This window comes from Buteo buteo, chromosome Z (assembly GCF_964188355.1).
Source record: "Buteo buteo chromosome Z, bButBut1.hap1.1, whole genome shotgun sequence".
Taxonomy (NCBI): domain Eukaryota; kingdom Metazoa; phylum Chordata; class Aves; order Accipitriformes; family Accipitridae; genus Buteo; species Buteo buteo.
Genome location: NC_134204.1, coordinates 37,194,024 through 37,215,855, shown reverse-complemented (window position 1 = coordinate 37,215,855; position 21,832 = coordinate 37,194,024). Strand labels below are relative to the sequence as shown.

General features: G+C 35.7%; 1 protein-coding gene across 5 annotated transcripts in view; it reads right to left on the bottom strand.

The window, feature by feature from the left end:
- Positions 1-21,832, bottom strand: part of CNTLN (centlein) — a 199,485-nt gene that overhangs the window by 117,737 nt on the left and 59,916 nt on the right. For all 5 annotated transcript variants that reach the window (XM_075021816.1, XM_075021817.1, XM_075021818.1 and 2 more), the window contains 2 exons: positions 15,833-15,995; positions 5,591-5,785 (listed from right to left, as the gene is read on the bottom strand). In XM_075021816.1, the coding sequence (XP_074877917.1) occupies positions 5,591-5,785; positions 15,833-15,995 (358 nt within the window). The remainder of the gene's footprint in view (positions 1-5,590; positions 5,786-15,832; positions 15,996-21,832) is intronic.

Sequence of the window (21,832 nt, the reverse complement as noted above, 5' to 3'; positions counted from 1 at the left end):
AAATTCCTTTCTATGTGTCTGTGTTATCCCAGAATTATGCAGTTCAAATAAAAAAACTTTCTAGAAAAATAATACTACTAGTTCAACAAAGACCTGTGTTTTCTCCTTTCCACCTTGTTTAAAAGACACATATACAAGACATTTTAAGTGTAGTTTCGTAACACATTGGCATAAAAAAAAAAATGTTTGGAAACTAATAAGTTACTACTGCTTCTTTGACTGAGAATCAGAGACATGTTTATACTAGTTTTTTTAAAAAGTATTTAGCTGTAAGCTGCCCTATTAAATTTGCTATTAAAAATACAAATAAGATTAAAATGACATCATTAATATTGAAGATATGTGTCTTAAATTTAAAGGTTAAATTATACTTATCTATGTATTGCAAACACCAGAAAATACAATTAATTACAAACATATTTAAATATGGTGCAAATTTAAATTTACAAGCTACAATCTATACATGTCTTTATTATAAGGGTAATAAACTCCAAATAACAGATAGTTTGCAGCTTAAGGGAATACAACTATTTGAAAAATGTTACTGATATTTTCCATCATTAAAGACTAACTATTTACTCAGTAAGTTGTTGCCTAAATCGGTCAATTTCACTTGCATTTTGTATACTATACAAAAAGCCCAAGCCTTCAAGCAAACAGCAATAGTCTTTTGCCTTCCTCAATGTGCTGCAGTATTAGAGTTCTAAATGTTCACTATGATTTCATGTAACCTTGTCCTATACAAATACTTTTTTACTACAGTATTTAAGTCCTTAAAAAAATTACATTTTGAGATCTCTGTGATCAATTTCAATGCTTAATAAACTGAGTATTTCTAAAAACTGGTAGATATTTGTGGCAAGCTTTGACCCATAGGGGGAGCAAGACCAAGAAACCTTTAATGAAAATAAATTAAATGGGTAAGTTTTCTAACAGTAAAGCCTAAACAAGTGTAATATAAAAAGCATTTTGTTAGGAATTAGTTTCAGTAGCTGAAATAATCCCAACCTAGAAAAGAAAATTTACAGCATTACACTTTGAACAGCATATCTGCCTCTTGGTATGCTGTATCATTAACAAGAAATAGAAAATTAAGCCTCAAAAGTGTACTTAAAATATTCACGTTGCAATAGTAAGTATACTGGGCAAAATCTAGAACCACTAAAATAAATGAGAGTTACCCCCTCCAACTGATTTTTTACCATTATATTTTAATCTAAAGCAGTATTTTAAAGACTGTACTATCTAAGCTGAATAAACTGAAATCACTGAAATACTGATGTTAGAAAACCAGGAAGTCACAATCTGACAATTAGACTTCAAGGATTTTTGCATGGCAACAATGGATGCAGTTTTTCTTGAAACATTTTATTTACATGTTTCTCATATAAATCTTTCTAGATGCACATTTTTATTTTAGTTACAAGTCTGCTTTTTTTTTTTCTAATAAGCTTAAGTTACATCTGTGTGCAATTTCTACTTTCATTGTTTTACTGGTATTTTCTATTCTGACTACTTTTAAAAACTTCATAACGAGAAATTAAGATACTATTACAAAAGTGCAAGTGAATTCTGTATTAGGTTGAATGCACATACCCATTAGATGCTATGGTTACAGATAAAAACATTTAAATTTCTGTTAATTACTGTTCTTTGATCAAGTATCATCTCTTAATACTGTCTTTGATGCCTGCACATGTATGAAAAGTAGAAGTCAAGACAGAAATTACTTCTTCCATGCAGTAAACATATTTAAGTATTTACTATTCACATGGGTAACAGTTATGGTATACTAACCATACGACTAAATGTATAGTATACATCTCAGAGCTAAAAATGAACACCATTAATGAAACAGAACCCAAACAATTAGATGAGATGAAATTAATCAAACCCCACAGGTTTATGGTTTGAAAACTATTTAAAATGGTTTTGTTCTGTTCTTTTTTACGGTGTAGTGTTAGCATAGATGTAACTAAAAAGACTTCCAAATTCAAAGATGCCTAATCTCTGATCAGAGAAAAGGTATGTGAGAGCTGCTGTATGCGCATATGCGCACACACGAAGATGTAAACAGAAGTGTACTATAAAGCAGATTCAAATTCTTCATCATGCGCATTACCAGAATAGTCAAAATAAAATCAACCAAAAGTCTGCCCTCACAAACACAAGTGCCACACTGACTAGAATAAGATTACAACATTTAAAAAGGCATATTTTACCCCTAGTGAAAGAAAACTGAGATATTCTTGCTAATAAAGCAAACAATATAAAACTCATTTTTGCCTGACTATAATGTAATTTCAACAGCAAGAATAGTCCAAATCCAGGAAGAAGTATGTGTTAACATATGCAACATTGACATATAATCTTCCTGGGTAGTGAAAATCTGAAGAAGATATATTAGTGCTGTCGACAGACCGTTAGCATGTCCCACAGGATGAACTTTCAGCAAGGCGTGAATCTGAACATGCTCAAGAAATCAGTACTTTACAGCAGAAATACAATCGCCATTTAAACCAACTTCCTTTTTTAGGAGAGATTGTTTTAAAAAACAGTGACAGGAAAACTAGTAGATGCCTACATTGCTTTGGTTATCTTGTTAATTAAGCGTCTAATCCAAATCCATCCTATTCTACTGACGTTGCAGTCAAGAGACAGTAGAATGAGTTAGGTTCACTTAATCACATTTAACCTCAGACCTTCACAAATGACCAGGATTCTGGTTACCTAAAGGTCACAGAAGTAATGATAGGTAATCACTTTTTTCCCCCCTGCAGAAACCTCAGCTGAGTAACCACACAATAATCATTAACTTTCTAACATTTATGCAAGATAGTAAAGTTGGTAAAGGGAAATTTGGCTGTCATCAAAATGCAGCCAACAATGAGCATTATGATAGCTTCCCAGAGGCATGCTCTGGACTTTCAAACAGCACAAGATTGCATGTCAACAAAATTTGGGATATTTGCTATAGCAGAATGGAAGACTGTTAGTCAAGAGAAAATATTAAGTATATTAAGCACACAAGCACATACTGCTTAACATCTCTGTTCTCCTACAAATCTAGCAACTATGGACGCTTCCTATACACATTTCCTTCCCTATGAGGCTGCTTCAGTAACACTAATCATTTGTCCCATTACAGCCTGTTTTAAGATTAATTTACTGAAAAATGAAGGTTCATACATTGCACTTATTTTACTATATTACATTGATTATCATAAGTTGTCTGCTTTTACTTCCTACCATGTCTTTTCCACTACCTTTGGTAAATACCTGACTGAGATCATGACAGATCACATAAATGTTCAGCTGATATATTTCTGTAGAAGGTCAGATTGAACCTACATCCATTAACAAAACAGCAAATTCTCTGAATAACCATGACAAGTACACTCCTTCAAATACACTGGGAACAGGGAGAGTGCCAGAGAGTCTAAAAGGCTAAGATAGCATCAAAATGGAAAAATAGCAGAAAGCCAATAGAAGGAAAATAATTATTTTTACCCATGTTCACCATTAAGTAATTTATGACTGCTTCATAATTGGATCCTAATTTACATAGAGCATACTGGTTAATGTACTTCAAGTGCAGACACCAGTAGAAGGAGACATAGAATAAATCAACAAAAGAAATAGTAACAATTCACCCACATTGGATGCTATTCATTTAAAACATCCAAAGGAAATCAAGTATAAAGTTGAATCACCAATTGCAGATTGTCACTGGCTTCTAAAGTAGTCTTACTTTTAACCTCAGAAATTTCCTAAAGTTCTTTTAAGAAGTAAACAAAATTGATCCGAGTGAAATTGTCTACTTGGATTTGAAATGGACTTCAGCAAAGTTCCACACTAGGAGCTCTTAAAGAAAACCAACTGCTGTATTTTAAGGGCAGAAAAAAATCTTACACTTAAAGAATTGCTTTAATTATGAGAAATAAGTAATAGCAATAAATGCTTAGTTTACTCAGTAGGGAAGAGTCACCTGTGGTGTCCTATATGTTCAAAAATACAGAAAAGTAGGAGGCTAGTGTAGTAACAAAATTTTCTAATACTACTAAGCTATTCAAGATAATAAAGACGAAAGCCAATGCCAAATATTTACACCAGGTCCACATGGGATACGGCATGACTGTGTAATAAACTGTCGCACAATATCCAGGCTAGACAATACAGGTGCTGTTCATGGAGGAAAGCATTCTAACATCACTTCACAAAGACAACAAAGGCCTCCTTTAGATCAGGAAATATAATCCAGAGATATAATAAAAGGTTTTGTGATAAAAAAATTAAATAGTCTGACCACACTAAAAAAAACTCTTTAGAGCAATACAAGATGATGAAAGCAGAATGATTTATTTAGAAGTACAGTCCGAGCATTCAAAAACCATGAACCAAAGCTATGTTTAGAGCAGTAACAGCTTGAGACTAATTTTATAACATTTTAAAAAATCCACCAAAATCTTCTAAAAAAACCCCAACGCTAATTATTTCTAAGATTCAGAAAAAGGTCAAAAATATATCAAGAGGTAAACACTCCAAAAGAAAGACTCAAAAGAATGTATTCCATCATTTCTGAAACAAAATTATCAAATCATTAAATTAAGGGGAACTTTAAAAATCATACAAAATATGGGTTAAGCATTTTATGATAAACACTTAAGTAATTAACTCTGGAATGACTATCATGAACACATCCAAGATATACTGCACAAACTTTGAGGAATTAAACACTAAGATTTTTTCTAATATTCAAGTTCCTTTGGGCTCAAGAATATAGTACTCGATTACAGATCTACCTTACCTACACACACTGTTTTGCATTTAACGAGCATTATCACCTTAACTATTTTGCCTTTTCTGCTTAATCAAGGGAAAGAGTGCTAGTAAAACTGAAATGCTTAAGTACATCTCATTGACAAATCTATGGAAGGAACTAAGCAAGTTTACGAAACCATTGTGGGTAGATTATTTCAAAGCCTTTCAAACTCACTTTAAGTCATAAATTGGCCTTTGGAAAATGTCAGGGGTATGTGTACATGTAAGATCTGGCACACTTGTAAAGTTGCAGGCCTGCTAGTACGAGTGACAGATTTATTATAATCGTTCCAAACAGCACATTAAAAACTTAGACATTTTTAGACAAATATTTCCTCCCACCATAATACTTTCTTTAGATCTCTGTTCTAAAGTTTAGTTGCACGGTCAGGAACAATGAAACAAGACCAATAGATCTCACTTTCACAGAGGAAATGCGGAAACTATACAGTTTTTTTCTAGGAATTTTTTTTCCAGGAACAAAATCACTTTGGTTTTATTTTTATTTTTGGTGTCTTTGTTAGAGAATATAAATGACAGTCTTGTTGAATACTGACACCATTACTCAGGTTTTTTCCTAGGACAGATTTAATTGTGAAGTACCTTCTATTAGCAACAGCAGAAATAGTTACACTACTGCAGCAGCATAGTTGCACAGTTTTTCTTAAAAAAACCCCAACAACCTGCAATTTCCTTTAAAACTCTCTGGTACAGACGCTTAACTTTAAATATGAAGGAACAACTTTTATTATTCTAGAAGTGAACTCACCTGTACTTCACATTTTGGAGAAGAATTCTGATGTACTGCATTTAAAGCACCACGAGCCTGCTGAAGTTGCTCTTGTAACTGACAAATCTTTTGATCTTTCCCAAGTAACTGATCCTGAAGAGAGGCACAGCTTCGCTGCAGTTGAATTTCACTTGTTTTAACAGTTTCAAAACATGAAGTCAATTCATTATAAAGCTATGAGAGGGGAGAAGAGAAATAACAGGTTTAAAAATAACTTTAGTGAAGATAGCCATATAAATAGAGAAGTAAAGAAAGTATAATTTCAGCAACTTATCCACAAAGATCACCCTCTCTTTTTTACGTTTTGACAATTCTTTCAGACATCTTGTCCTCCTGCCTCCTGTCAAGCTCTATACATTTGAAAGTAGTGATTGCAATAATCACTGAAATTTAAGTCTGAAAGAAGGTTTTTCTAGAAAAATACAATTTACATTACAATATTATCAGTTTCAGTTGCTTCTTTATGACATTTGTGAATAGAAATGGACACCTAAAAATCATGATTTATTTTACTTCTTGAACGGTTCATATAAAATACAGAAAATACAAAAGAAAAAAAAATCCTTTACTGAGAATAGCCAGAAACTTGAAACATCTGTCCTGGGAATGAAATTAAAGGATTAAGAATACCAAATACCATCCTTGTCTTTTATAGAGTAGTCTGATCTTTTAAAACTAACATTTTTAATATAGCTTGGATAGCAATACAGTGAATCCACTAATGCTTACTGCATTTTGCATGAAGTGTAAAATGGTTGTTTAAATAATTATTCTGTGGGAATTTTTTTTACATTAAGTATAAAACCCAGAGATGATATTAGAATTTCCTATCCCTTGCTATTGCTCAACTGTTTTCTCTGAAACAAGAATATTGTATATATTCAGCACTCACTTTAGAAGAGATTCCATACACACAAAGAATTTCTAGAACAACATCTAAGTAATAACTAGCACTACATGCCATCTAACTGACAAAAAGAACTTATTTTGCAAGAATAAGAGACCTTAACAACCACCCCATCCCTCCGTTTTTACCCTTTTTTCAATATAAACATCTGAAAACTGTTTAAAACAAAAACAGCTTACTAAAAAAGTTTGAAAAATAAATTTGTAGTTGAAGAACAACAGTACAGATTCTGAAGGAAATACATAACTCTACATCTTTACTACCTATGCATACATTCCTCTCTCTCTTCATTTCAATCCTTCATTCCTTTTGTCCTTTTTTCTCAAAATACACAATATTCCCTCCAACTATTTATTCTACGATATAATAATCTGTAGAAGGCATGCACATACTTGGGCAGCTGACAGTTTTCTTCAGAAAATCCATTTCTGCCATTCCAACCAAAAGAAACTAAATATGAAAATCAGAACTTCCAAATCTCTCAATAATGTTTGTAAGTACAAGGAACTGACACAAGTCATTTTACTTGTAAAAACATTATTTTACTCTTCATTTTACTTTTTGTCTTGTCAGCTATACTTAAATGATACACTTCTTCCTCCCTTTCATCTGCTTACATTGCTTAGAAGTTAAAGCCTTTGAAAAATAATCACAACTTTTAGATTTGGAAACTGTCTACCTAACACTTTTTGAGGAATTTGGAAACAATAATCTCCCTTCCCTTCCTTCTTCCTATCATTTTTTACTCCCATGGGCTCTCAAAATCCAATTAGGACAAAGTAAATTACTTCTTGCCTATTTCCAAAGCAGATCAGAGATCATGACTCTCAGGCAAAACTAATTCAAAGTCCAGATAGATTGATATTTTGAATGACTCCAAGTCTTAAAAATTAAACTTTTGCATGGAAATTTCTGCGCCTACTGAATCCTTCTTATATATTTAAGAAAACTTACATCACCTCTAGAAATGCAAGTTCAAGATTAGCCAATTTCTTATGGAAATCAGTAAGTATCTCATAGGAAAATAAACAGTTCATTTATCAAAACCCATGCATTTTTAGAGAAAGTCCTTCCAAACGAATGGAACATCAAGACACAGTTACTTCCAGCTATAAATATATAAGCTCATTAGTTAGATCATACTGGTATGACAATTTGCTGGTTTTATGACTAGCAGCACTTAAGTGGTTGTAATTATAGTATCTGAAAGGTAACATCCTAGTAAGATGAATGGAGAACATCAAAAATATGATGCTTTTTTCTAGCTGGCAGCCACATCCCCTAATGTAGCTAATGGGTATTTTTGGTAGTCAGCATTTGTCAGGACAAGACAAATAGCATGTCTTTTTACTTGCATAAACTTTTCCAACCTTTCCTGCTTTGAAAACAGCAATAACAAAACACATACATTTCAAGTATAAAACTAGCTATGTGCATAAAACCACATTCACATGATTCATCTTTTTACACTGAGGTTTTTGGGGTTTTTTTAAACACCACCAATGTATGAGTTTATAGGAGTAAGATTTTCTTTTTTTTTTTTTTCCCCCCCCAAGGTATTGAACATCAGGAAATTTCAAAATGAAAATAATCTGTATGAAACAAAATAGTTTTATCTACTGTCCACAGATAACTAGAAGAGCTTCCAAATTTACATTTGGGTACCTATCTTTTCTTTTATGGCCACACACTCTTTTGTGCAATAAATACATGCTTAATGTTTATATTGGATTATTTAGGGGGTTTCTGCTCATTTCTGACCCTGTTTTACAAGAGGCATATTTAATCACACTGCAGTAAGCACATTCCTGAACATACAGAACTGTACAACACAGTGAAAGAAGTCTACCATTAACAAAGATATAGAAAGTCAGGTGTAGAGACAAGACGTAAAATGGAGATCAGAGGACTAGAGATGGAACATTGGGTGGAAAACCCAAAAGAAAGAAAAATGTATCGTAAATTATTTATCTCAGAACTAGTAAGCTTCACAGAGGAGCGAAATCTTGACTGTACATAAATGAGTGGTTATACCTTACATGAATGTCAGTAAGACATTTACCCAGGAACAAGAGATTTACTCACGGAATTGTTTAATCCCCAAGAAGAGATATATAAAAAAAATTATGCTTACAATATAGAAAGAAAAAGGAAAATATTTAAAATCATTCTTTATACATTTTAGGAAATTTGGTAGTTGAAAAAAGAAGGCAAAAAAAGGCAACAGGCAGGGACATAAGACTGCTGTGCAAAAACTGTTGCACTGAATGTGTTTTCAGAATCTCGTTCGAATGCCTTAGAGCTGTCCTTTTTCTGACAGGCAACCTAGACTGTTACAGGTGAAGGTACTTAAAAACAAATAAAAAAAGATTAAAAGTTCCTGAAAGCAGTACACTGTAATAATTTTAGTCAATATGACACAAGAGCATTATTTATCAGTCAGGAAGGAAAAGTAACTTAGCTGAATTACAAAAAATAAAGTATCCCATATTTCTCAGCTACCCGAACAATCTCCTAAATTGATTCAACTGATTTTACCAGAAAACACTTTTTGCTAGATCTTTGAAGAGTTACTTAAAACAGAAAACTTCATTAGAACAATAGGTGTGCTTAATGTCATCAAGTAACCTAAAAATGCCAGACCAAAGCTAGGACTTCCAGGAGAACCAAAAGATGTGACTTTAATGCCTGCTCACATGTAATAGAAAATATTTATTTATTTAATGACATACATTAAATATGTGTGATGACAAAATTAAGTTAGGTCAGAGCAAGGAAAGCTGAGGAATTCCAACAAAACCCAGTAAAACTAAATAATTAACCCATGCTATCTATTGTGTTGCATGTTAGCCAGAATCATAGTGTAACTGGAAAAAAAACTGTAGAGTGAAACAGTTGGCAAAAATGACCAACACTAACATTATACAAGTGTGCAGGATTTATTTTAACTAGGTTTAGACCGCTCCTGTGTACTGAATGCCAATTAATGTCTGGGACACATTTTTGGTTCCAAAATAATTTCCAGTTCCGTAACCCAAAAGGCATTTAGTTAATGGTCTGATACACTTTTCTATGATATCAACTAAAGCACAGAAAGTGGGGACATCCAGGAGATTTCTTTCAAAAGTATACTCCTGTGAGGAACTAACAGTAAGGTAGATCTATTAAAATGCAACAGTAGCCTCTTATATACACTGAGAGTAAAACAAATATTCTCCTACATCAATTGTGTAATCTAAATGCTCACACCCTAAAAACCAGTGTATTACAGAGACCTGAGTAAATGAATCCAAACATACAGTAATATTGAACATATATTAATGACACAGATGAAAAAAAGTCTACATTAAGACACAATAAAACTATGAGGGAAACTATTACAGCACCATTGCAGAAATCCAGTTACAAGATGTTTATGAGAACTTTAAAAGACCAAGGGCAGAAATCAGCTGGAGGAGCTCTACAGTGAAACTGAAAAGGCAGCCCAGACAGACTTTATGCAGCACATTCGTGGCATTTAGTTTTAAAATGGAAAAGCAGACGTAGAGTGATTTTTTTAAGATGAGAGACCATGAAGCTTACCTATGATACAAGAGAAAAATGTCAGACACAAGCGAGAGGTTAAGAACAAAAACAAAAGAAAGTACAGAATGGATGTAAGCAACATCAGATAACAGGCAAGCAAGAGTCACTAGTATAAGCTAAAAGGGAAGATTTGCTTTCCTCAACTTTATGGTAGTATGTAATTGCAAATACCACAGTTGTTTTGCAAACCATGTAAAATGGGTAACGTCAGCAATATACCTTCTCAAAAATAACAGAAAAGAACATAAGAGAAAAGGACATTTCTGTCTTTTTTATTAGTGTAACTACTGCAAAAATTCAAACTGATGAGTGTATTTACTTCAATGAATCCAGTACTTCCCATTTCTGGGCTGCTTTTTGGAACATATAAAATTTTTGACACATTTCTCTCAGAAATACTGTGTTTATCAGCCACAACTTCTCTGTGAAATGCTACCAAAACCTATTTAGATTTCTTCTCTCTGTATAGTGTACTGTCAGAGAACATTCAGCAGGCTTGTGAAGAACACCAGTCCTAGTTAATGCAGAAAAATGTTAATAATTCATACTGCAAACGGTATTGTTTAAAATCTTCCATTGTGGGACCAATCTGATAATACATAAAATTCAGATAAATCATATAATTCTAACTCTGACCAAAATTGGCGTTACTCACAAACATATTTAAGCAAGCTTACTCTTAAGATTTTTCTTCCTTTCTTGGTGTACAACCCCTTTTGCACTGTCTCACCAGTTTACATGATTTCTTTCATCTACAGCTCTCATATTGTAAAAAAATATTATCATTGCCAGAAACATTAAGACAACGGTTTGCAAATATTAGTGACAGATTTAGAATTATAGATTATTTATAATTTATAATTCTAATACTTAAGCAAATACTTAAGCATTCTGCAGATACCAATCTACACCATTAGACACAGGAGCAACAGCACACTAAGAATATCAGTACGGCATTTTTCAAGCATGAAAATTATCACCCATGAGTGCAGAGTTTAACGTCACCCTGAGAGAACCAGAGTATACCCAGGATTTCTTCAACTTTAACCTGTGGGCACATCTAATGCCAAACTCTACTTGCTAGCATGTGACCAACTGTACTGGTGTTTGGTATACAAGAAATAAACAGACTAACGTAATCAACACATTTGCCAACAAGAGAAAACAGTATTAGAGCTAGACCTAAAGTGTGAGATAATCTTTGTTAAAGATCTGAGATTCTCACAGCTTTCACAGACTGTCCTGGTTTCAGCTGGGATAGAGTTAACTGTCCTCCTAGTAGCTGGTACAGTGCTATGTTTTGAGTTCAGTATGCGAAGAATGTTGACAACCCTGATTTTTCAGTTGTTGCTAAGTAAGGTTTAGACTAAACTCAAGGATTTTTCAGCTTCTGATGCCCAGCCAGCAAGAAGGCTGGAGGGGCACAAGACTTGGCACAGGACAGAGCCAGGGCAGCTGACCCAAACTGGCCAAAGGTGTATTCCATACCATGTAACGTCCCATCTAGTTTAGGAACTAGGAAGTGGGGGCAGGGAATCGCCGCTCGGGGACTGGCTGGGTGTCGGTCGGCGGGTGGTGAGCAATTGCCCTGTGCATCATTTGTACATTCCAATCCTTTTATTACTACTGTGGTAATTTTATTAGTGTTATCATTATCATTATTTGTTTCTTCTTTTCTATTATATTAAATCATTCTTATCTCAACCCACGAGTTTTTTTACTTCTTTTCCCGATTTTCTCCCCCTTCCCACTGGATGGGGGGGGAGTGAGTGAGTGGCTGCGTGGTGCTTAGTTGCTGGCTGGGGTTAAACCACGACACAGACAAAGTGGACTACAAAAATGATGGACTACTACTGATGATTCATTATTAGTGATGTGGGCTTCAGCATATTTGACTGGACAGTTTTTCTCAGCTCTTACCATGTGTAAAAGAACTTATGTTTTTCATTCCAATTTGAGGGAGAACTTTCATTGTTACTCCCATCTACACATCTATGTGGTTTTAGCTTTTATTTGTGAATTTAATGCTGCTTGCATAAAAATAAACAGATTATATGATTTTTAACTATGATTAAAGGTTGTTGCAGTCACAAAAAAGACTGGAAGTGGTAAAATTTAACCTTAGGATGGCAAAGCCAGTAACTTGAAATTTTTATTACAATTTCTCAGGCTTGAAGGAAAGCAAACTATTTCCCCACACTGACACCATGAGAAGGACTAGTAAAGGCAACTGCAGGCACAAAATTAACCACAACATCCAAAAATGTATCTGACACTACCCTATTTTTATCTACTTTCTGGTGCACTTGATGTAGACTTCCGCAATGCCTCATAATTGAAAAACTCTTACTGTGTTTTCTAATTATGCCAAAAATCTAACTATTGAGCAATGCTTTTCTTTATCACAGACATGCTGTACCACTATCCACAGTATTCTCTATTTGAGAGCTAAGTTCCAGGACACGAATTACATTTTCCTATTTAATGACAAATAACAGTATTTCCACTTCACTAAAAGGGCCTTCCAATAAGAGATTTTTAATCAGTATGATTAACAAAGAACTTAAAGGCCACATTAGATCAAGGGAAAGTACTGTATTATAAAAACAAAGGCCCTAAATTGTAAATTTCAGAAAACTGTGATAAGCTGGCTAAGGAGTTCAGAATCTCTTCTTGTCTTATTATCCCCAGTATTGATTGAAGTCTCTCCACCTTGAAATTGTTGGTGAGGACAAATCTATTGAGTCTCATTAAATCCAGCACAGGAATGAAGTCCCCGGAGCATTTGGGACCACTAAAACAGATACTATACATTTTAGAAAAATATTCCCTATCCTTAAGAATGAGAACTACAGCTGCAATATGAAATAGATACCAATTTGTTTCCATAAATGCTGTAACGTAAAGGAGTTATTGTAGAACACAGCACCCTTAAAATTTGTACTTAAAGAAAAAAAAAGGTAGTAGTATGTCAAGTCAACACATCTTGATATAACAGATTACAGATCTTCACATGTGTTTGCTGCCCACTACACCTAGACTTGGAAGAGAATTTGTTGTCCTCAATGGATTTACACATAATCCAGTGCAAGTTCATGACCTTGATGTGGTTTATCAGGAATAGTTTTTGTTTTCAGTCTACTGTTTCATGCTACACATTAACATCAGCACAAAAGTCAGCTCTTCCTAAATGGTAGACTGTTAAGATGAACTTGGAATATGTGAGCCAACCACCTCGGCTGAGCTATAGCATGTACTGCCTATCTGACCACTAACAGAGAGGTCATTGATCTTGCTGTAAGGGACAATATATCACTGGATGTACACACTGATAGGCTCAATGCCATTTGGAGCAGTAAGAAAATATTCCATTGTGAATATGTTTATGGAATAGCTGACACATCCTTATCTAGCTGTTGCAGCCTGCATATTATTAATGCACGGAAGACAAACAGAACACACATTTGTCTGCAATAGTTTGCCTTTCTCATTCAAGGGAAAAATAGGCATTTGTATTATTTTTATAGATGCTGAGCCCTGCTGTGACTTCAGTAGGACTGCACATCTTGTGATTTGGAAAATGCATGTTACTTTGAAGCAACTGCAGTTGGGTATTTTCTACAGTTCTTCTGATCAGAAGTATAGAACAGGATTGTCATGATAAAGGAACTCCTTTTCCCCTCCTAAGTTCTCTCAATGCAATTTGCCACAAACATTAGTAGATCTATTCAACTGTGACATAGGGAACTCAACTTTTTTTTTTAAATATATACCTTTTTTTTTAACATATCTTTATAAAACCCAAAAAGAACAGAATTTTTCCAGGTCATTAGATATTTTGGTATTTTACAAAAAGACAGCTTATCAGTTCCACAATAGTAATTTGTCAGAATATTTGAGTTGACTTTTGCTGGTTTAAGAGGCAAACCTTACTCCTCCATGTAGGAAAAATACTGAATTCAACACCTCCAAACCAGCAAATTTTAGGGTCATCTGTGAGTTGGAAGTATTTGGCAGCTATCAAAAGAAGGGGCTTATCTTCAAAACCACATTATTCTTGTTCTTGTTGCATGATCAGCTAAGCAGAAGTCTTAAGCTCTGCTAAGACAGACCAAGAACTGTGAACCAGCTTTCTGAAGCAATTCGCAATTTTGAGCCAAGCCCAGTTTAGAGGCGGCCTGCTGCTATAGCTATATAAGTATACCCACCAATTTTCCATAATACATAAGTAACTTATTATAGCAAAATTATTTTTCATAGGACAGGTCAAACTCCCAAATTGAAGTAATACTGGCAAAATCCTGTTGTGCAAGGTAAAGTGACTATATATTATAAAGAGTTTTGTCATGCTTTGAAACAGTCTCATGAAAACCCAGTTTTATTTTTCTTCATATGTTGTAGAACTAGTCTGGAAGAATAGGGTCTTATAAACACTGATGAGGAGAGTTCATATTATCTTCATTGTGTCCTTTTTCTTTTTTTTTTTTTGAGTGACTCAAAGGATCTCTTTAACACCTATAGAAGCACTGACTGGAGAATGAAAAATGAAATAGCAACTCTTGATACCTACATTCTGTATTTTTTTTTTTTTTTTAATTCTATAATGTACTTTGTCTTGACCCAGACAGGTAGAACTCTCCCTGTCTTGTACGTGCTCTGAACAACTTTGATGGAAGTTTACCTGTAGCTTGGCTGCGCTACTATTGTAGTGAATAAAAGACTTAAAGTCTATCGTCACCGCAGTCAATGATGAACTTGCACAGAGTTAAGTACACAAGAATGTGCTGGGCACTATGTGCTATAAAATGCTAGCCAAACACATCTTTAGACACCCAGTACTGATTCTGGCTTGACATAGGCCTAGTTTCACAATTTTATGACAAACTGCATACTCAAGTAAGATGATAAAGGGGAACACCTGTTTTCTGAAAAAGCAGTGACAGTACGCAATTTGAGAAAACAGTTCCAAGATTGGTAGAAGGTACATGAAAGTTGTATATACCACTTCTTCCTTCCCAACGTTTCTAAAAGGAAGGAAACATATCCTCTGTATTTCTTACAGATTGAAAAACACATCCATACAATTTGTTACACTCAAAAAAGTACCGAGTAGTGCACATGTGACAGTTCTTCAGAGTTAGAGTTTTTCCTGGCATTCATCAAAAATATGAATCTGTTCTGTAAATGTTAAATATAGTTAAATTGTTTTGAATTAGTTATCTATTTAACTATTTAAAAAGCTATTATGGCAGCAATTTTTCCAGTTAATTTTGATAGAGCAGGTTTTTGCATCTTAAACCAGTAAAATTGTTTGAGATTCACACAAATACATTATTTACAAGTGAAAGGAATTTCTTCTTGTAAATTACCCAAAACAAATTAGAGAATTTAGTAATTGAAAGCTCTAGGAGAGGAAAAAGAAGAAAAACACAGGTAACACAAAATTACATAAAGAAATTTATATGCTTGGCAGTTCACTCCTATTTTTCTTCAGATACAGTTAAATCTTAATTTTTAAGGCTCATCAATTCAATGTAAGCAAAGGGCCATATATGTTGGTACGTAATTAGGCCAATAAACTGTTATTCTGCCAACCATATTTTAGTAACAATAAAGATCCAGAGATCTAAAGGATGCACCACTACACAGTGCTTTGATTAGTCTGTCCATTGATATTGTACAGATGGATATTAAAATGAACCCTGTGATCATAAAGCAGAATGACATACTTTTTGATATGATGTTGTTTCAGCTGTGTGAGCATCTTCTTGGTCTTTCAGTACTTTTTGTGTATCAGTATTGAGAGCTTGAAGCTGCTTTATCAGCTCAGTCTGCTGTGCTGTATGTTCAATGTTTTGTCTGTAAAGATTCTGCAGCTGCTGTAACTCCTTCCTGTGCAAAACAAGCAATAAAGAGAAATTAAGAAAAAGAACAACAATGAACTCCGTTAAACAATTGTGTTCAAATAATTTTATTGTAGATAATGAGCTTCCTATTTTCATTTATTTTTCTGTCAATTGCCTTATAAAGACTAGAAGTTACATATAAAATATTTATCACATCCTCTTGTGAAATATCTACAAAACAGTTAAGTTTCAAAATGGAATGCCTTTCAATTTCCCTCTAATGCTCTAACTGCTCTAAAATAAATGGATTTTCACTACTGCATCAACACTTTCTAATCAATATTCAGTTAACTCTTTAGCAGTAAGTATCAAAATGTAAAATATTTAGAACTGTAAATGGACTGTAAAATAAGTTGTTGTGTTTTTTTAATTAGAACTATAAGAAATTTCTTATTTTTCTTAACTTGCAAAGTATGTATAAAGCAAGTCTCTTTTCTGAAATGCATATACTTCCTGTCTGCTGATAAATTACGATTTGTCTGCAGGTAGAGCATACTGCAACAACTATAAGCAAAGTAAACTTTGGTGTGTACTGTATAACATAACAATAAAAGCTCTATAAACACATTAAAAGGAATCGTGTTGTAATGCAACCATAGGATAGATCTACTATAATAAGTCTGCTTTAGAATTTTACTGTAGTGCTGATAGATCTCAAATTAAGGCGCAAACAAAGATCAATAACTACTATTTATTATAAACAGTAATTAAAAACTTGGAATATTTTCTGTAACACGCTAAAAGCTCAGATGACTCCATTAATCCCTTTTATACATTTTCTACTTAATTCCCTGTTTAATTCACAAGCATATTTCACACTAGTATTACATACAGATTCTGAAATATAAGTTTATCACTCCAACTGACTTTCTTCCTTACTACCTCAGAGAATTTTCTCGGTGACCTCCAACACACATGCAACTTCTCTGTGCCTAGAATTATCATTAACAAGAGTTATCATTACATTTTTGTGCTACTGCTGGAGATGTCCAGGCAACTATTAGCATACAAAAGGTAAGCAGCAATACCAGCCTCATTGTGTTTTCCTGAGAAACCACAGAATGAAGAAACCATTTTAAAGGAACTTTCCAAAAAAACATTTCTTAAGACCTGTGCCACTACTTAATATGTTGATTATTTGTTAAAGGTACAATATGTCAATAATTATATAAAAATTGAAATTACATGTACCACAATAGCAGTCAGACAACTGAATGTTGTTTAAAAAGCACTATTTAAAAAAGCCTGTTAACAGGCCAATACAGGAGAATACTTAAGGACATGCTTACTTAACAGTATTTAAATCCTACCTTTCTCAATGAGATGTAAGGTAGCTTCTCAAAATGAACAACAGTAGAGGTGCATTAGGGACTCTTTATGTAACAAAACCAAAGTGCAACTGCAGAATGTACTTCATATGTACTAATTTAATTCTGTTAACAAGCACAGCAGCCGAAATAAGGACATAGCGATGCGTTAGCACTTTCCAACAGGCCTTTTACATTAGCCTTTTACAACAGGCTTCCAAACAAGCCCTTTCTTCATTTCCCTGACTGTAAGTATTACTGTGAGTAGAAAATGACACATCTTTGCACTGCAGTTAAAACACAGATTACATTAATTTTGCACAGGTTCTCCACCCAGATCTTCAATTTGCTGTGGAAGGGAAAAACACGGGATAACACTGAATCCTCAGAGATTGTTGGAAAAGTTGGTAGTAACTGTTGCCAAGACCACTCTGCTATATTTCTGCTCTTTAATTTGTACGCAAACATCAATGCAGTTATCTGTGTCTGTCACCCAAGAATGCATAGTATTATGTGTTCTCTAATGGTCTGCCCACAAACAGTATTAAGGTCAATGGGAATCTTTTTTGTTGACTTTATCAGGCTTTGAGTCATACCCTAAAGGGGAGGGGATGGGGAGGAAGGTAAACCTTGCAGCCACCCAACTGCAGCACAGTCAGAACATATATTAACATGTTTGTTCACGTTAAACTCAAGAGTTTTTAAATGTAAGGAAACTCAGTCACAGTTCCCTTACACCACATTTTAAAAATCAAACTTTATTTCTTCATACACGTACCCTGACTTGCTTTATTTTTCTTTTTTGAGTAAAAAGTTATACAAACCAAAATAGTTGCAATCTGAAAAATTCCTGAGACAAAGAAATACACAACCACTGTATTTAACTTGCAGTTGTACGTTACAGCTGCTGTTATCCTCTTTATTAAATTAGGTACTATTTTTTCTTTGTAAATCCACAAGGCAAACATTCTTTTATTTCATTTTTACACAGGAAGGATGAAATTATGCTCAATCTTACCAGGAATTATTCAGCAGCAATGGTGCAATACAAATACATTCACAGAATGAAGCACCTTTGGTAACAGACAGGCCAACGTGGTGAGGGGAGCTTTAAGCTAGAAATGGCTGGGGACAGACATGTTGACCAAGTAACAAGCAAGGGAGCTGTGGCCTGAGCTGGCAAGCAAAGGGCACAGGTTGGTGTAGACAGGAAAGACCTTGTGATGAACAATATGAGGCTCAGGGAGGACCACCTCAAGTGTATACACATAAACAAGGGAGTGCTGACAGGACATCAGGATGGGGGAGGCTCTTAAGCCTTCCTAGGAAATAAGCGCAACTCTGTGCCCATTTGAAGTTGCTGTTCAAATGCACACAGCATGTCCCCATAGAGGATGACAGGAGGAATTAAGAGACCTGTCTGCAGTTGCAGGGCTCACTGGGACCACGGAGACAAGGTGGGATAACTGACATGACTGGAGTGCTGCCATGCATGGATACAGGCTCTTTAGGAAGGACAGGCTGGGATGGCAAGAATTTGCCCTTTAAGTGAAAGAGCAGTGTAAATGGATGGAGCTCTGTCTTGGGATGGGCAATGAGCCAGCTGAGAGCATGTGGGTCAGGTGTGGGCAGACCAATGTGGATGACATGGTGGCTGCCTGCTGATCCTTTCTGATCAGGAAGAAAAATGTCCTCTTTAGAAAACTGGAAGAAGATTCATGTTTGCAGGCCCTTGTCTTCATGGGGTACTTGAATCACTCCAGTATATGCTGGAGGGACAACACAGCAGGACAGAAGCAATCCAGGAGGTTTCTGGAATGCTTTGATGATAACTTCTTGCCACAGGCAATCAGCAGGCTGATGAGGGAAGACACATTACTGGACCTCATACTTACAAACAAGGAAGAACTGGTCAGGGATGTAAAGGCCAGGGGCAACGTTGTCTGCAGCCACCTTGAGAAGATGGGAGTTCAGGATCATGAGAGGAAGGAGAAAGGCAAAAAGCAGATTCACAAGCCTGGCTTTCAGGAGAGCAGATCTGGGCATTTTCAGGGACCTACTTGGAAGAATCCAATATAATATCAGCCTGGAGAGAAGAAGAATACATGAGATCTGGTTGGTTTTCAAGGATCACCTCCTCCAAGACCAACAATGGTACAATGGTCCATTCCAGTGAGCAAGAAGTCAAGCAAAGGTAGCAGGAAGCTTGCATGAATGAACAAGGATCTCCCCTGACTAAACTCAAATGTAAAAGGAAGGATACAAGATGTAGAAGCAGGGACAGGAGACCAGGAGGAATTTAGACATTGTCTAAGCATGCAGGGATAGGGTTAGGAAAGCCAAAATCTGTGTGGAGTTGAATATGGTGAGGGACTTGAAGGGCAACAAGAGGCTTCTGTAAGTACATCAGCAGCAAAATGAAGACAAGGGATAAAGTGGGTTCACTGCCAATAACAGCAGGGGCTCCAGTAGCAAAGAACGTAAAAAGGCCAAAGCACCCAATGCCTTCTTCAGCTCTGTCTTTAAAAGTAACATTTGCCTCCAGCAATCCCAGGTCCCTGTGACTCATAGTCTCAGTGGAGGAGGATCAGATCAGGGAATACTTAAAAAAAATGGACATACACATGTCCATGGGACTCGATGTGATGCACCTATGAGTGCTGAGAGAGGCTCAATAATCTTTGAAAGCTCATGGCTATCAGGGGAGGTTCCTGAGGACCGGAACGCATGTCACTCCTCTGTTCAAGTAAGATCTGGAAAACTAGAGCAGTCAGCCTCACCTCAGTCCCTGGGAAGGTGATGGACCATATAAAGGACAAGAAGATCATTGGGAGTAGTCATCATGAATTTACAAAGGAGAAATGAGCCTTAACCAACCTGACAGCCTTCTCTGATGAAATTGCTAGCGCAGTGGATGTTGTTTATCTTCACTGTAGTAAGGCTTTTGACAGTCTTTCAAGAAATGGTTATAGACAGACTGATGAGGTATAGACTAAGTGGACAGTAAGGTGGACTTGAACCTGGCTAATTGTGATCAGCAGCACAAAGTCCAGTTGAAGGCGAGGCACTAGTGGAGTATCTTAGGGGCTAAAATTGAGGTCAACACTTTTTCAGATCTTCATTAATGACTTGGACAATGGGACAGAGTGCACCATAGCAAATTTGCTGATGACACAAAACTGGGGGCACTGGTTGTTTCACCGGACATTTGTGTTGCCGTTCAGAGGGACCTCAACAGGCTGAACAAATGGGCTGACAGGAACCTCATGAAGTTCAACAAAGGGAAGTGCAAATTACTGCCCTTGGGGAGTAATAACCCCATGTACTAGCACAGGCTGGGGACTGACCAGCTGGAAAGCAGCTTGTCAGAAAATGCCCTGGGGATCCTGGTGGACACCAGGTTGAGCAGGAGCCACTAATGTGCCATTGTAGCAAGGGCCAATGACATCCTGAGCTGCACTGAGAAGAGCATTTGCCAGCAGGGGGAGGGAGGTGATCTCTCCCCTCTCTTCAGAAGTGGTAAGACACATCTGGGTGGTGTGTCCAGTTCTGGGCTCACCAGCACAAGAGAGGACATTCTGGAATAAGTCCAGTGAAGGACCACAAAGATGATGAAACAATTGGAGCATCTGCCATACATAGAGAGCCTGGGAAGGCTCAGACTGTTAGCCTGGAGAAGGGAAAGCTCAGGGGAACATTATCAACATGTATAAATACCTGATGGGAGTCTACAAAGAAGATGCAGACAGATTTTTCTCAGTGGTGCCCAGTCACAGGAAAAGAGGCAATGAGCACAAATAAAAAACACATGGAGTTCCATTTAAACATAAGAAAAATGTTTTTATCCTGTAAGAGTGGTCAAACACTGGAACAGGCTACCCAGGGAGGTTGTGGAGTCCCCATTCTCGGACATACTGAAACTCAGCTAGACACCATCCAGGGCAGCCTGCTGTAGCTGATAGTGCTCAAGCAGAGGACTGGACCTGCTGGAGCAGCAGGACTACACAATTTCCAGAGGTGTCTGCCAGTCTGAACCACTCAGTGATTGTGCGCTTCTGTTACTAATTTGCTTGCAGCATGCTCAAAGAGTATACAAAATCAACGCCATGATAATCAGAAAAAACAGTTACAAGATAAAAATTAATTTCTGATCAAAATATCTATTAATACGCTTACTCAAATGAGCAAACTACTAAGCACTCTACAAGAGACACACCTGCCTGTCACTGCAGCAGGGTAAGGATGTCCAGTCCTAAAGAAAATGATACTCTCAGGTAAGCATCTAACAGAAGAAATAGTAAAAAATTGCAAATTGAATGTAACAAAGGTAATGAGTGGCATTTAAAATATGTGTCTATATACACACCCACATAGATTTATGCATATATGCATCTATACATACATACACAGATATGTAGAAATACATACATCTACATGTAAAATATATAAATTATATGTGGATGCATACATGTACACACACAACTAGGATACATGTATCAAATATAAGCACATATTG